General features: G+C 50.8%; 1 protein-coding gene across 1 annotated transcript in view; it reads right to left on the minus strand.

Moving 5' to 3' along the window:
• Ryr1 (ryanodine receptor 1) overlaps positions 1 to 4,051 on the minus strand; it is a 106,032-nt gene extending 101,981 nt beyond the window's left edge. Inside the window, exons 1-6 of the mRNA XM_058577598.1 lie at positions 3,911 to 4,051; positions 2,506 to 2,610; positions 1,425 to 1,499; positions 1,268 to 1,346; positions 891 to 1,003; positions 469 to 562 (exon numbers count right to left, since the gene is read on the minus strand). Coding sequence (XP_058433581.1) covers positions 469 to 562; positions 891 to 1,003; positions 1,268 to 1,346; positions 1,425 to 1,499; positions 2,506 to 2,610; positions 3,911 to 4,051 — 607 coding nt within the window. The remainder of the gene's footprint in view (positions 1 to 468; positions 563 to 890; positions 1,004 to 1,267; positions 1,347 to 1,424; positions 1,500 to 2,505; positions 2,611 to 3,910) is intronic.
• Between the last annotated feature and the right edge of the window lie 9,354 nt (positions 4,052 to 13,405).

Below are 13,405 nucleotides of genomic sequence, written 5' to 3' on the forward strand. Positions count from 1 at the left end.
GGAGTCTTGGTTTTTGAGAATTGAAGCTGAGGCTGGTGGGTTAAAGTTTGGAATTTGAATTAGGAATCTTGGTTTGTGAATCTGAGGTTTGATTTGAGAAGTAGGGGTCTGAGGTCATGGTTTGTGCTTATTTCTGAGGATTAAGGTCTGAGGGATAAGCTCTAAATTTGATGTTTATAAGCTTTGGATCCAAGTTTAGGGGTCTGAACTCTAGGACTGAGTTTGGTGTGGGAGCTTTAGGGACTAATACTTTGGGGTCTGGATTTGAGAATTCGACAGTTGGAGGTTTGGGAGTCTGAGTTCTGGGGCTCAGGCTTTGGCACCAGTTGGAAATCTAAGTATGGGACCATAGTTTGGACACTTAGGTTTAAGAGTCTGAGGTTCCAGGACTCAGTTTGGGCATGTCTGAGGGTCTGCTTGTGGGGGGTGGGTGTCTCAGCTTAGGGACCAGAGGTTGGGAGCCCTCACCCTCTTCACAGCAGGAACAGATGGGGTTCATGTTCCACAGTGTCTGCATGAAGGAGGCATCAACCTGGAGCTCTCCACTCGCTGTTGACAGGTGCTGGGGGAACCAGGATGGGACAGTCAGAGATGACGGGTAGAGGTGGGCAAGAGTCCAGAGTCAAAGGCCAGAAATCAGAGAAAAATGCCAGGAAGCATACAAATTTGAGCCAGAAAAGTGGAGGTCACAGATCAAGAAACCAAGTCAGGAAATGGGGATTGAAGATCAGAGAAATGGATATCACGTATCAGGAAACCAGAAATTGTGAGTCGGGAAGTTGGGAGCCAGAGACCAGCTAGGTAAGGCAATAATGAGGAGGCAGGGCTGATCCCATGTGCCCCCCAGCCCTCAGAGCAGCAGGAGCCCCCAGTGGGACGAGACTGCTCACCAGGTAGCGCTCGGAGGAGACACTGACAAGAATGAGGTCATCTCCTACACGGACCTTCTCTCCTTCAGACCTCTGCTTGGAAGCGGGGTGCATTGTCCACCAACAAGCCTCTCCTGTGGGTAGGGGCAGGACGGGAGGGTAGTTGTCAACATGTGAACATGATGGCCTCCCAGAAGGTTCTTCCCTAGGGTGTTCCCCGCCACTGAGCCTCCCAGGTCCTGGGTCTGTAGATCTCCTATTGCTGCCACCAACTCTGCCCAGAACTCCCACCCACATGCCAGACCCTCTGCTTCAAAGCCCCATTGCTGTCCCTAGGACAGTCTCATGCCTGCCTCCAAAGTTCTGTCTGCTGACTCCCTACCCCCACAGCCCTGTACCTGTGGCATCCTCCTGCAGTCCCACGTCGAAGGCCAGCTTGTCAGTCATGGAGCGGGAGGTGGTGAGGCAACTCAGGTACTAGGATTAGAGAGAGGGTCAGCCTCCTCTGGCAGGCCTGGCCCCTGGCCCCGCCCATGCCCCCACCGAGGCACTCACCATGCGGCTGTGTGCGTGCCGGAGCAGGATGGCATGACCATACAGGAGTGTCCTGTGTCCCCCACCCTGGGATGACTATGGGGACAGCAAGAGCACAGAGTAAGCACAGACCCCCTGATCCTCAAGACCCCCAAATCATCTGGCCTATTCAGAGGTGAGAATATACTCTCCATAAAATACCATGCTCAGGCCTGGAGGTGAGGAAGCCTCAGCGGAGACCCTCCACAGACTCTGCCTCATTTTCCCCTCCATGAAGCAGGGGCTGCGGCTCCGAGAAGCCTGAGGGTGTTTTCTATTCCCCAAGGCCTATCCTGTCCTCCCTGCGTTCTTTGTCTTGTTGACCAGGCCCAGAAGTCACCCAGGGAAGATGAACCCATTTTTCAAGGCCTGGGGACTTCAGGGAAGCCTCAGGATCTTGTGTTCCACGGACCTCAGCTCCCTTTGTTCTGACCTGTCATAACATCACCCACTGCAATAAGGTGACCTCCCGCTCCCGAGGGACTGCCCCCTCCTGAGCACAGATGAGCCCTTTTGGGGGGAGGGTACATTCAGTGGCTCGATGGCATCATGCCTCCATCGTGGTTTTCACATGCCCATGCTCCGAGGGGGCCATGTGACGGGGCCACGTGATCACATGGCAGACCCACTCCTGAACTGGAGGGGACTCACACTTGGGATAGAGGGAGGTGGAGGGAGAGGTCCCATGCGGTAGGAGCTGGGGGTCATGGTTGGGGGGGAAAGATAGGAAAGAGGAGGAAGGAACAGGCGAGGGAAACGGGGCTCAAGAGCCCCACCTCTTCCTTCCTTCCTGTTTGCCTGGCCTGTTTGGGACTCCACAGCCCCTGACAACTGGGGTGGGGGAGAAACCCCAGCCCTGTGTGCAGGGTGTGGGCCCCAGCAGCAGGCCTAGGGTCGGGAATGGGAAGGACAGGTGACACCCAAGGCCAGACCTACCCACTTATCCAAATTGAGGCCCTGTGGGGGCAGGACAGAGAGAGGAAGAAGAGCAGATGGTAAACGATCCCTAGGTCCCCTCATTCATCCCTGTCCCTGTGTCCTACCCTGAGCGGGGGAGCCTCACCTCCACACCAGCCTCCACAGTGTTGGCCAGCATCTCCTGCAGGGCTCTGACAGAGAGGGACTGCTCCAGGATGAAGCAACAGATGGCCAGATCAGGGGGCACATTCTGGGGTAGAATGGACAAATGTCAGTGCGGGCCTGAAGGGTCCCAAACACTCTTCCCTGGCACATCCCCTCCCTTAGTCTCATACCCAGAGACACCCAGGCCCTACCCCAAGCCCACAAGAAGGCCCTGTCCACTGTGACACACTGAATCTGCACCAACTTCACAGGAGACACCTCTTCTGGACCCCTCCTTCAAACACCTACACCCCACCCAGAGTCCACAGAAGCTTCCATACTACCCTCTTCCCTCCGGTAGCCCACATCTCTCCAATCTCGTAGGAAGCCCCAGCCCTCTGCCTGCTCCCTCAGACACACCGCCCTGCTCCAACCGCAGGAATCTCCTCTGTGCCTTCCCCAGCAGATATCCCCAAATCTCCAGCCTTCCCGTGACGATGCAGGTTCGTGCCTTCACCCTCAAACACCCGTGGACACTGCTTCACAGTCGCAGGAGGGCCAACCCTACACGTTCCCCCTCAGTCTCTCACCCAGGCAACTCAGATGCCTGGACACCCTCCAGCTAAGACTCAAAACTGCTCAGACCCCTGCTCACCCAGACCCTGAGACCTCCTCCTCCCTCTCACAGCCCCCAGCCCCTTCCCCCCAGGTCCCTTCTTCCCTCACCCTCAGAACTCAGGTTCCTTTGGTCTCAGCCTCTACCATCACCCCTTCAGGCCCATGCCAGTGTCCCCCTGAGCCCAGCCATTTCATCTTGGATCCAAGCCCCCTGGCCCCTCAGTCACTTGCCTCTCAGACCCGGACACTCAGAACCCCACGCCCAGATCCTGAGATCACCTTCATCAAGCCCCCGCACCCCTCGGAATCCCTTCATCTTCCCCATCTCAGGACCCTCCCATTAAAGCCTCTCCCCTCTAAAACACCTGGGTCCCCTACCCTGTCCTTCAGTCTCTGGTCCCTCACTCCTGAGCCCCCGATCCCCTCCTAGACTCTCAGGACACTTCCTCCTTGGACCCACAGCTTTCTGTCTCTTGCCACAGATGCCAAGGGAAGCTCTGGATCCGCAGCCCCCAGACGCCCCATGTGCCCAGGAATCCGGTGAGGCCCGCGTCCCCTCCCACCTCAGATCCCCACCCCGACCCTCTCCAGGCCCCGCCCCAGACCCCGCCCACCCGCCTCAGACCCGGAACCACCTGACCCTGCCCGCCCACCTCCGACCCCGCCCCTTTCCCTAAGCCCCGCCCACGCCCCTCTCCCGCCAGCCCCTTTTCGGACCCCCGCGGCCTCGCCTCCGGCCCCAGGCCGCGCCCCCGACCCTCCGGCCCCCGGCGCCGGCGCCCACCGACCTGCGCGTTGCTGGTGGGCTCCAGGAAACAGAGGCGGTTGCCGAAGCCCTCGGCGGCCAGGCAGAGCTTGAGCTGCTCCTTGAGCACGGTGGCGCTGCACTGCAGGACCACCTCGTCGTCCTGCGGGACCGAGCAAGGCATCGCTGGCGGGGGCCCAGGCCTCGCGGGCTCGGGGCGCCCTCCCACCCCGCCCTTGTGGAAAAGGTACCCGCGCCCCCCGGAGTGGCCGAGCCCTCTGCCTCCTCCTAAGGCCCCACCAGAGGGGAGCCAGCACCCCCCGTTCAACTGTGTTTTATTAGAGATGGGGCCTCGCTCTGCTGCCCAGGCTGGCACCGAGCTCCTGGACCTGAGCGATCCTCCTGTCTGTCTCTCTCCCGAGAAGCTGGGACCTCAGGCGAGCTCCACCGCGCCCGGCCTCATCCCATTTAAAAATGGGGACACTGAGGTTGGAGAAGGGACACGCAGCTGTCTCCTCCCAGGAGGGGTCTGGAGGACGAAAAGTACCAACACCTTACAAGTTAGTTAAATGGCTTTTTAAGTTCATCGTTTCTAATTTCTCTTTCGTGTTTTGTTGCCATAACGGCTGTCATTGGTAGAGTGCTTCCTAGTGGCACCAGAATGCGCCGCAAGGCCTGGATTGGACCCTGGGTGGAAGGGGAAATGTCATACAGGGACAGTGTGGAAACAACCGGTGAAAGTTGAAGAAGGGCTGTGAATTAGATAATGGTGTCATATCAGTCGGATTTTCCTAGCCGCCCTGTGGTTTTGTAAGAGACTGCCCTTGTTCTTGGGACACAACACTGAAGTATTTAGGGGTGAAGGGTGTCACAACTGCACCTCAGTCTCAAACAGTTCAGGGGGAATATGTATATATTATCTATTTTATATATTATTATATTTATTATATATTTCATGTTAACATTTGGGAGGAAGTGACTGACAGCTAGCTATAAGAGGCAGGAGTTTTTCAATTCATCTTGCAACTTTTCTGTAAATTGGAAATTATTTCAAAATGATAAATTCAAACCTCGGATAAAATAAAAGTGTTTTCTGGGTGCTGGGTCCGTTCTAAGAATGTGACATGTATTAACTCATTTAATCCTCATTTAGTCCTGTGGTGTGCAAAGGAGGAAACCAAGGCCCAGAGAAGTGGAATGACCTACCCAAGATCACACAGCTCACACACCAAATTAGCTGGGAGTTGAATTCCAGTGCTGTGACTCTACACAGCACCCTCTCAAAACACTAGACAATCATGTATAACTAAAAAGAATGAATAAAATTTAAAACAAAACACTAGGCCACCTCTTAATATATGACAGCAATAACCCATACCTAATACTAACTAACAAATAATATAAAAGTACTTGGGGGCCAGGCATGGAGGTGCATGCCTGTAATCCCAGCGACTCAGGAGGCCAAATGTAGGAGGATCACAAGTTTGAGACCAGCCTGGCAACTTAGCAAGACCCTGTCTCAAAATAAAGAGTAAAAAGGCTGGGGATGTAGTTCCGTGGTGGAGCACCCCTGGGTTCAATCCCGGGTACCACTAGAACAAGAAACAATGATGGAGACTTCAGCTCCTAACCACTGAGTGAGACAGTGTTTATTCCATTTTACAGTGGAGGAAACAGGTTCAAGAAGTTTCCTGCCTGAGGTCGTCACATGGCCTTCAAGCCTATGATGCAAACATGTTCCCATCCTGGGCTTCAACCCCCACATCCCTCAGTCTGTCTGCCCACCCTGGGAGGAACAGGAGGCATGAACTAATGGCAGGAGCCCTAAAGATCACTTTATTGTGACTCCAACCCTGACATTCTGGCACGTGCTGGGTGTGTTTCTGTTCATAGAAATCATGAACAGTATAACTTGGATAGTATTCAGCATCTACTGGCTTATGTTCAGGGCTTTACATTCATTCGACAGACATTTATTGAACATCTACTGCATGCCAGGCTCCGTTCTAGGCATTGAATACAGAGCAGTGATTAAACAAAGAAAATTGCTGCCTTTGAGGAGCTGACCCGTCTCATGGCAGAGACGGGCAACAAACAGGTGGGTAAGTACATAATTTTAAAGCCAATGATAAGTGTTATGGAAAAAATAACCCAGGGTGATGTAAGAGAGTGACTTTGGGGTGGAGATGACATCAGTGAAGGGGTGGAGTGACAGCCTCTCCAAAGAGGTGACATTTGAGCTGAGCCTTGTCCAAATAACAAGAAGGAATCAGGCCTGCTCATCTCTGGGGGAAGAATGTTCCAGGAAGAAGGGCAGTCTATGCAAAGGCCGGTGACTAGAGGGAGAGGGGACATTGAGGAGCAGGAGGCAAAGTGGGAGGTCAGAGAGGTACTTTCAGGGACCCTTGAATTCTTATTGCATGTGTTTTTGTCCCCAATTTCCAGATGAGGAAAATGAGGCCCCAAGGGAAAAATATATATCTATTTTGTCCAAACACAGGAAGCAGGTGAAGGGCAAAGTCAAGATATAACCTGAGACAAGGACACTAATCACTACATTGATTCTCAAACTTTCTCCTGCATCATAGTGAAGTAGGGGAGGATGTGGTTTAAAGTGCGGCTTCCAGAATCAGGTTCTATGTCTCACCTGTGATTCCAGCTACTGGGGAGGCTGAGGCAGGAGGATCACTTGAGGCCATCATAGGCAACATAGTGAGGTTTCATTTCAAAAAGTAATTAATTAATTGATTTTTAAAAATGTTTTTCTGGGGCTTGGGGCTGTAGCTCAGGGGCAGAGTGCTTGCCTAGCATGCGTGAGGCACTGGGTTCGATTCTTAGCACCACATAAAAATAAATAAAATAAAGGCATTCTGTCCACCTACAACTACAAAAAAAATTTTTTTTTTTAATTTCTGTTCTGCATATGGACCCAGGGACTCACACATGCTAGGCAAGGGTATCACTAAGCTATATCCCCAGGCCTTTTTAAAAATTTTTATGTTGAAATAGCATCTTGCTAAGTTGCCTCAGCTGGTCTTGAATCTGTGATTCTTCTGCTTTAGCTTCCTGAGTAGCTGACACTATAGGTGTGGGCCACAGCGATTGGCATAATTTAATTTAATAAAATAACTTTTAAAAATGCAGCTTCCTGGCTGCCTCAGCCTCCCAACCACCAGCACCACCAAGATCTGAGTCAGTGGATCTGGGATTTGCAGGGAATCTCTACTATTAACCAGTCTCCTCCCCTTTGGAGTTTCTGACTTGGGCCAGGCTTTCAGAAGCCCCAGTCTTGTGCGGCTAGAGGTTATCATCCTTCAAAGGGAAATGAAATCAGTTTGAGAAGCTGTGACTACCATGCTTTAAAAAAGAAAAAAATAAAAAATAGAGGTTGGGGGTGTGGCTCAGTGGGACAGCACTGCCTACCATGTGTGCGGCCCTGGGAGCAGATTTCTCTCCTCTGGGCCAGGTCTGCTGGCCCCAGCACAGCAGGAAAAAAAAAGGTGAAGCCGAAGAAGAAGACCATGATGATGGAGTAGAAGAACAGAAAATAACGATGTGCCTGTCCTGCTTCCAGGATGATCTATATTTTATGAAACTTGTTCTTATTAAAAAAAAAAAAGTGCATTTGCTGGGAATGGTGGCTCATGCTTTAATTTAATCCCCGCAACTTGGGAAGGCTGAGGAAAAAGGCCAGACTCAGCAATTTGGTGAAGCTCTGAGCAACTTAGTGAGACCCTGCTTCAAAACTAAAAAAAAAAAAAAAAAAAAAAATTTAAGGATTTGGGGATATAGCTCAGTGGTAATGTACCCCTGGGTTCAATCCCCAGTACCAACAGGAAAAAAAAAAGGTGTATGTGAATGTTCTCAGATGTTATTGAAAATAGAAAAAAATTGAAGACAGTGTGAGTGAAATGATCAACAAATGGCAGTACATTGCAATAGAGTCATACAGTGGAATATTATTTAGCAATAAAAAGGAACAAGTTCATGATAAATGCTACACTGATGAATATAAAAAATATTCTGAGCAAGCCAGGTACAGTGGCGTACACCTGTAATCCCAGTGGCTCAGTCTCCTGAGCCAGGAGGATCACAAGTTCAAAGTCAGCCTCAGCAACTTAGTGAAGCCCTAAGCAACTCAGCAAGAGCCTGTCTCTAAATAAAATACAAAAAAAAAAAAAAAATGGCTAGGGATGTGACTCAGTGGTTAAGTGCCCCTGAGTTCAATCCCTGTTACCAAAATAAATAAATGTGTGTGTGTGTGTGTGTATTTGTAGAGAGAGAGAGAGAGAGAGAGAGAGAACAAAAAGAAACAAATGAACACATATTGTATGTGAAACTCTGGACATTGATGGAATCTAGAGTGATATAAAGCAGAGGATCAGGACAACTGCTCAAAGAGCATGAGGGAATCTTCAAGGATAGAAGAAATGTCCTGTCTTGATTATGATGGAAGCTACGTGGGTTTGCACAGTTTGTCAAACTCACTGAACTACAACACCTAAAACAAGTATAATTCATTGCATGTCAATAATATCTCAATGAAGTGTTTTCTCCCCTTGCAGGGATGAGCCCAGGGCCTTGCAGTGCTGTGCAGTTCCACCACGGAGCTACACCCAGCCCAAGGCAAGTGTTCGTGCTATCCGTGGACCTGTGCATGCACCAAATTGCAATATAGAATAGTTTCTTACTGGGGGAATATGACCCAGAGAGTTCTGAGAAAAGCCTCATAAGACCTGAATAACATTCAAAAAAAAAAAAAAACAGACCCAGTCTAGGACCATGAGATGCCAGGGCCAGGCCTCTGGAACCCTAACACTGCCTTGACATCTCTGGGCCCATTTTTTCCAGTGGAAGCAGCAGGACTGGGTCCCAGGGGCATCCAGAGATTCCACTTTCTGGCCTTGACCTTGGGCGAATGATTCTACCACTTAGGGCTAGGTTTCCCTCAAATCTCCAGGCAGATAAAGATAGGGCTCTACCTCAGAAGATAGGGCAGTGGGAATATAATTAGATGCCTGAGGAGGCTGAGGCCCTGGGCACCAGGCCGGGTGCAGAGTGACTGCTCAGGGGCTGATGGCCACAGCCATGGTCTTATTAGGGCTGGGAAAGGCCCAACCCATGGTGTCTGCTAAGGGGCTGGGCTGAACAAGAATCCCTCCAGTGGCCTCACATCCAGCTGTCCCCATCCTTCACTACCAGTCCCAGCTGTTTGTTCCTCCCTCCCAAGAAACCAGACCTGGCTTGCCAGGGTCCTATTCTGGGTCCGGAATGCTGTGTCAGCATTTCCTGCATGGACTCAGGGCCTGGGAGGGGGAGGAGAGGGGCAGTGCAGGGTCAGCAGACCTGGCCCAGAGGAGAGGACATCTCCTCCCATAATCACACCCACAACTCCAGTTGAACCCCTGGGAGGGGACTGTGGGAAGGACTGGGAGATGGGCAGCCTCCACCACCCCCCCATCCCCTCCCTGTCCCCTTGCCCAGGGCCCAGAAAAGCCGGCTATTCTGGGAGGGACACCTGTTGTTCCAATTCTTATCCCTGCCCCCAGCTGGGGATCAGAGATTCAGGGAGAGACAGAGCAAGAGAGATAGCAAAATGCAGAGAGCCTGAAGCCCAGGAAAAAAGACAGAGCCAGAGACAGGGAGACGACATGGAGATACACAGAGACATCCCAAAGAGATGGATGGAGAGAGACACCACCCAGAGACCCTCAGAGACCATTCACAGACATATTTGATCCTCCTCAAAACCAAGGGGGAAAGAAAGACCCAGAACCCAAGGGACCCTCGGGAGACTCTCAAGTGCTAGGAGGTGGAAGGAGTTGTGTCCTCCAGCCCACTCCAGCCCCCTTCCCAAGAACTTAAATAGGTCAGAGCCTGGAGCAAGAAGAGAATGAGGGCTGGGGTGGGGGCGGGGGACAGCTAAATTAAGCCCAGGAATTAGAGCCACTGTTCCCCAAGTGCCTACTTTCAGGGTGGCTGGGAGGGGCTGCTCCCTCAGTGGCCCCTCTCGTCAGGAACAAATCCCCCAGTGTCAGCAGAGAAGGCGGCCAAAGACCCCCCTCCCCATTCTGTAAGTCCCCAATTCTGCCAATTCTCTGCGGTGGCAAAGGTGGAGGAGACAAAAAGTGACAGAAACAAAGTGACAGTCACCCAAAGTGACAAAGGAAGAGACGTCGCCTCTCAGAGACCATAGCAAGCAGGGCAGAGATATTCATAGACAGGGAGACACTCAGAGAAGTAGTCCCTGAGACCCCTCGCCCAGAGATACTCACCGTCCGCAGGAACTGGACCTCGTCCTCGCCCTCTCCTCCGTCACCCATGATGTCGAGGCCCGAGGAGCCGGGGTCTGGGGATGGCGGGAGGGGGCTGCAGGCTGGGCGGGCGGGCTGGGGGCGGGCTGGGGTCGAAGACCTCTGGGGACGCCAGAGGCACCCGCGAGGTAGATGGAACTGCGAGGAGGACACGCAAGCTGGACAGAGGTGGGAGGAGGGCCCCGCCCCCCGTCCCTCATTGGACCACGAACTCAAGGCCACGCCCCTCGACTGGAGCTCCGCCCCTAGACCTCAACCTTGGCTCGAGATGTGCGCGCTGGGGCGAGGTGTCTAGAAGGTAGCTGCGTTCGCACGGCCACCGTAAGGAAGGCAGGTGTCCTCGTTCTGCCATTTCACTTAGAGCAACCTGGATGTCACACAGCAGAGCTAGATGCCCGCCACGTCTCTCGACTTTAAAAAGCACCAAAGAGGCCGGGTGCGGTGGCACACGTCTGTAACCTCAGCGACTCAGGAGGCTGAGGCAGGATAACAAGTTCAAGGCCAGCCTCGGCAATTTAGAGAGACTTTGACCTAAAATTTAAAAAATAAAAAATAAATGGGTTGGGGATGTAGCTCAGTACGTGAGGTCCTGGGTTCGACCTCCTGTACCCAGAACCCCATTATCAAAATCAAAACATCACATATAGTGATGAAGAGCAAAGATTCTGAGCCAAACACTCGGTCTGAACACCAGCCTTGCCATTCCCTTGGGTTACATAGGACAAGTTACTTAGCTTCTCTGGGCCCTTCCCCCATCTGCTAAGGGGCATAATGGTTAATAGTACTTACATCAGGGTGTTGCTGAGAAGGTTAAATGAGATAATTTATTTGCTGCACTTAAAACATAGCTAGTATGTAGTTAATGTTATGTGAAAGTTGCAGTTAACTATGTCATTATTAAAAACTGTGCTCCTGTTGCATTTCAGCTCCTAAGATCTGCAACAAGATCTTTTTAATATATCTCACTTAGTTCTCACAATAATTCTGCTATTATTCACATTGTTTGGAGGAGAAAATAAAAAATATGTGATTTCTACCATGTATAGTTTAAGGACTGTACACTCAGATGAGTCATACAGTCCCCAACAACAGTCCCAGGAGGTCAGTACTCTCACAGTGCCCATTTACAGGTGAGAAAAGCTAAACACAGATAGTCACAGTGACTTGCCTTGCCTAAGGTCACACAGAGGCAGAACTCAGGATTTGAACCAAGAGCTAGGGTTTTTAACCACTTAAGAACCTTACTGCCTTGATATTTGCATTAAATCTCCTAATTATAACCGAAACATACTCACCTATGGCTAGACCAGGACCTCCAGAGTTCTAAGAGTTCCTCCCCACAACCCTCTGTCACCACAGCCGAGTCACCCCTTTATAAAATTTAGCACTCTGTGCTTTGTAAGTTGGGAATACAGAGCCCTAGGATCAGTTCCTTCCAGCTCCTGGCCAGCCCTCCCCCCACCTCCCCTGTGCTCTAGGGAGCTCAAGCAGGAGGACCTTGGCAGTTTCCTAAAACAGATAGCTGTGGGGCCTGGGGACCCAGGGTAGGGACCACACACACTGGGACCTCCCTGCTAGGCAGGCAACTTTGTAACTCAGGCCTCAGTTTACTCATCTGACAACTGGGTTAATTTGGAAGAGTCCATACTTCCTGGAGTCACGAGGAAGATTCCTCATACATGCTAACTGATCTATCAAAATTATTATCAACATGTGGTATATACTAAGTTACATAAAACAATATCCTAAAGTTCAACAAAATTATACATAAAGTGTTATTCAATGCATAATAGATTGCTAGATGTTGCAAAGTTAAAACTGATGTTCATACAATTGTATTAAACAGCACATAAGTTTTACCATATTATTGAATTATGTAATTCTATTATACATTATATAATTGCATATCTAGGCTGATATGATTATATAGTACAAAATAATTTTGATATAATACAAAATTATATGTTAAATACTGTTTTCCTTAAAATTTCATATTGAATGTAAAATTACTCTGTGTCATTGCCAACTACATCAGAAGACATTAATAGTGATTTTTGTTTCTGGCGGTTATCACTTGGTACCTTAGGACGCCCCCATGTTGTCCTGTGGACACCTGGCTGATGGATGCGGTAGCTTTGAGGACTTCCTGGGATCAACCTCTTCCGTTTATCCACCCATTGTTCTGGGAATGGACACCCAGGATGCCCCCAGCTCCAGGAAAATAGCACTGTCATGTCCCCTTATGGAGCTGAGGGAGAATTTTGATATGTGCCCATAAGAGGTGACATATCCAACCCAGGACTTGCCTGAGAAGTGCTGGGTGGCCCTGGGGAATGGCTGTCCACTGTCAGCACGTGAGGATCTGGGTCCTCACCTCCCCAGCCTCTGCTTGGAATTTTCCAAGTTTCAATTTTGGCTAGACCTATGGGATGACTCCGTGTTGTCTTTTTTATTGTTAATAATAACTTTATTTGTTTGTTTGTTTATGTGTTGCTGAGGATCGAACCCAGGGCCTCGCCCATGCCAGGCAAGTGCGCTAACCGCTGAGCCCCAGCTCTTCTCACTGATTTTTATCATTGTAAATACTCTTCCCCTTCTGTCATCTGATATTTGTCCCATGATGTCCTCGTTAAAGAAAAACTAATTTCCGAGTTATCAAATGGATCACTTCTCTGCTGCGGCGCCGTGTGATTCAGAAGCCTTTTCCCCTATGGTCACCGCCGTGTTATTGCTGGTGATAACCATCCCCAGGGGCCCGAAGGCCAAGGGTTTATGTACAAGCGCCTAGACCTTTTCCGATCTCCCTCCCGGTGGTTTATCCAGGTCCCCAGGGCCTGGCGACACTCCAGCGCTGCAGGCTGGGCTCGGCCAGGAGCGGGCGCTGCAGGAGATGGGCTCGGGACCAGCCCTGCCTGAGGACGGGGAGAGAGGAGGAGAAAGAGGCAGGAAGAGAGAGACTCGCGAACCTCGGTATAGCATGTGATGGAAAAACTAAAGCCAAGGGGCCCGCGCCTGTCTAAACGCGCCAGGCATGGAAACAAAAAAAATCCCATGGTGACTTACTTTACTGAGAAAAAGAAAGGACCGAAAATGTAGCCGGGAGCTGGACATCTTGGCACACACCTGTAATCCCAGCGCTCAGGAGGCTCAGGCAGGAGGATCACAAGTTCAAAGTCAGCCTCAGAAATTTAGTGAGGCCCCAAGCAACTCAATGAGACCCTGTC

This window comes from Marmota monax, unplaced genomic scaffold (assembly GCF_021218885.2).
Source record: "Marmota monax isolate L192 unplaced genomic scaffold, Marmota_monax_Labrador192_F-V1.1 WCK01_AAM20220418_F8-fsc00228, whole genome shotgun sequence".
Classification (NCBI taxonomy): Eukaryota; Metazoa; Chordata; class Mammalia; order Rodentia; family Sciuridae; genus Marmota; species Marmota monax.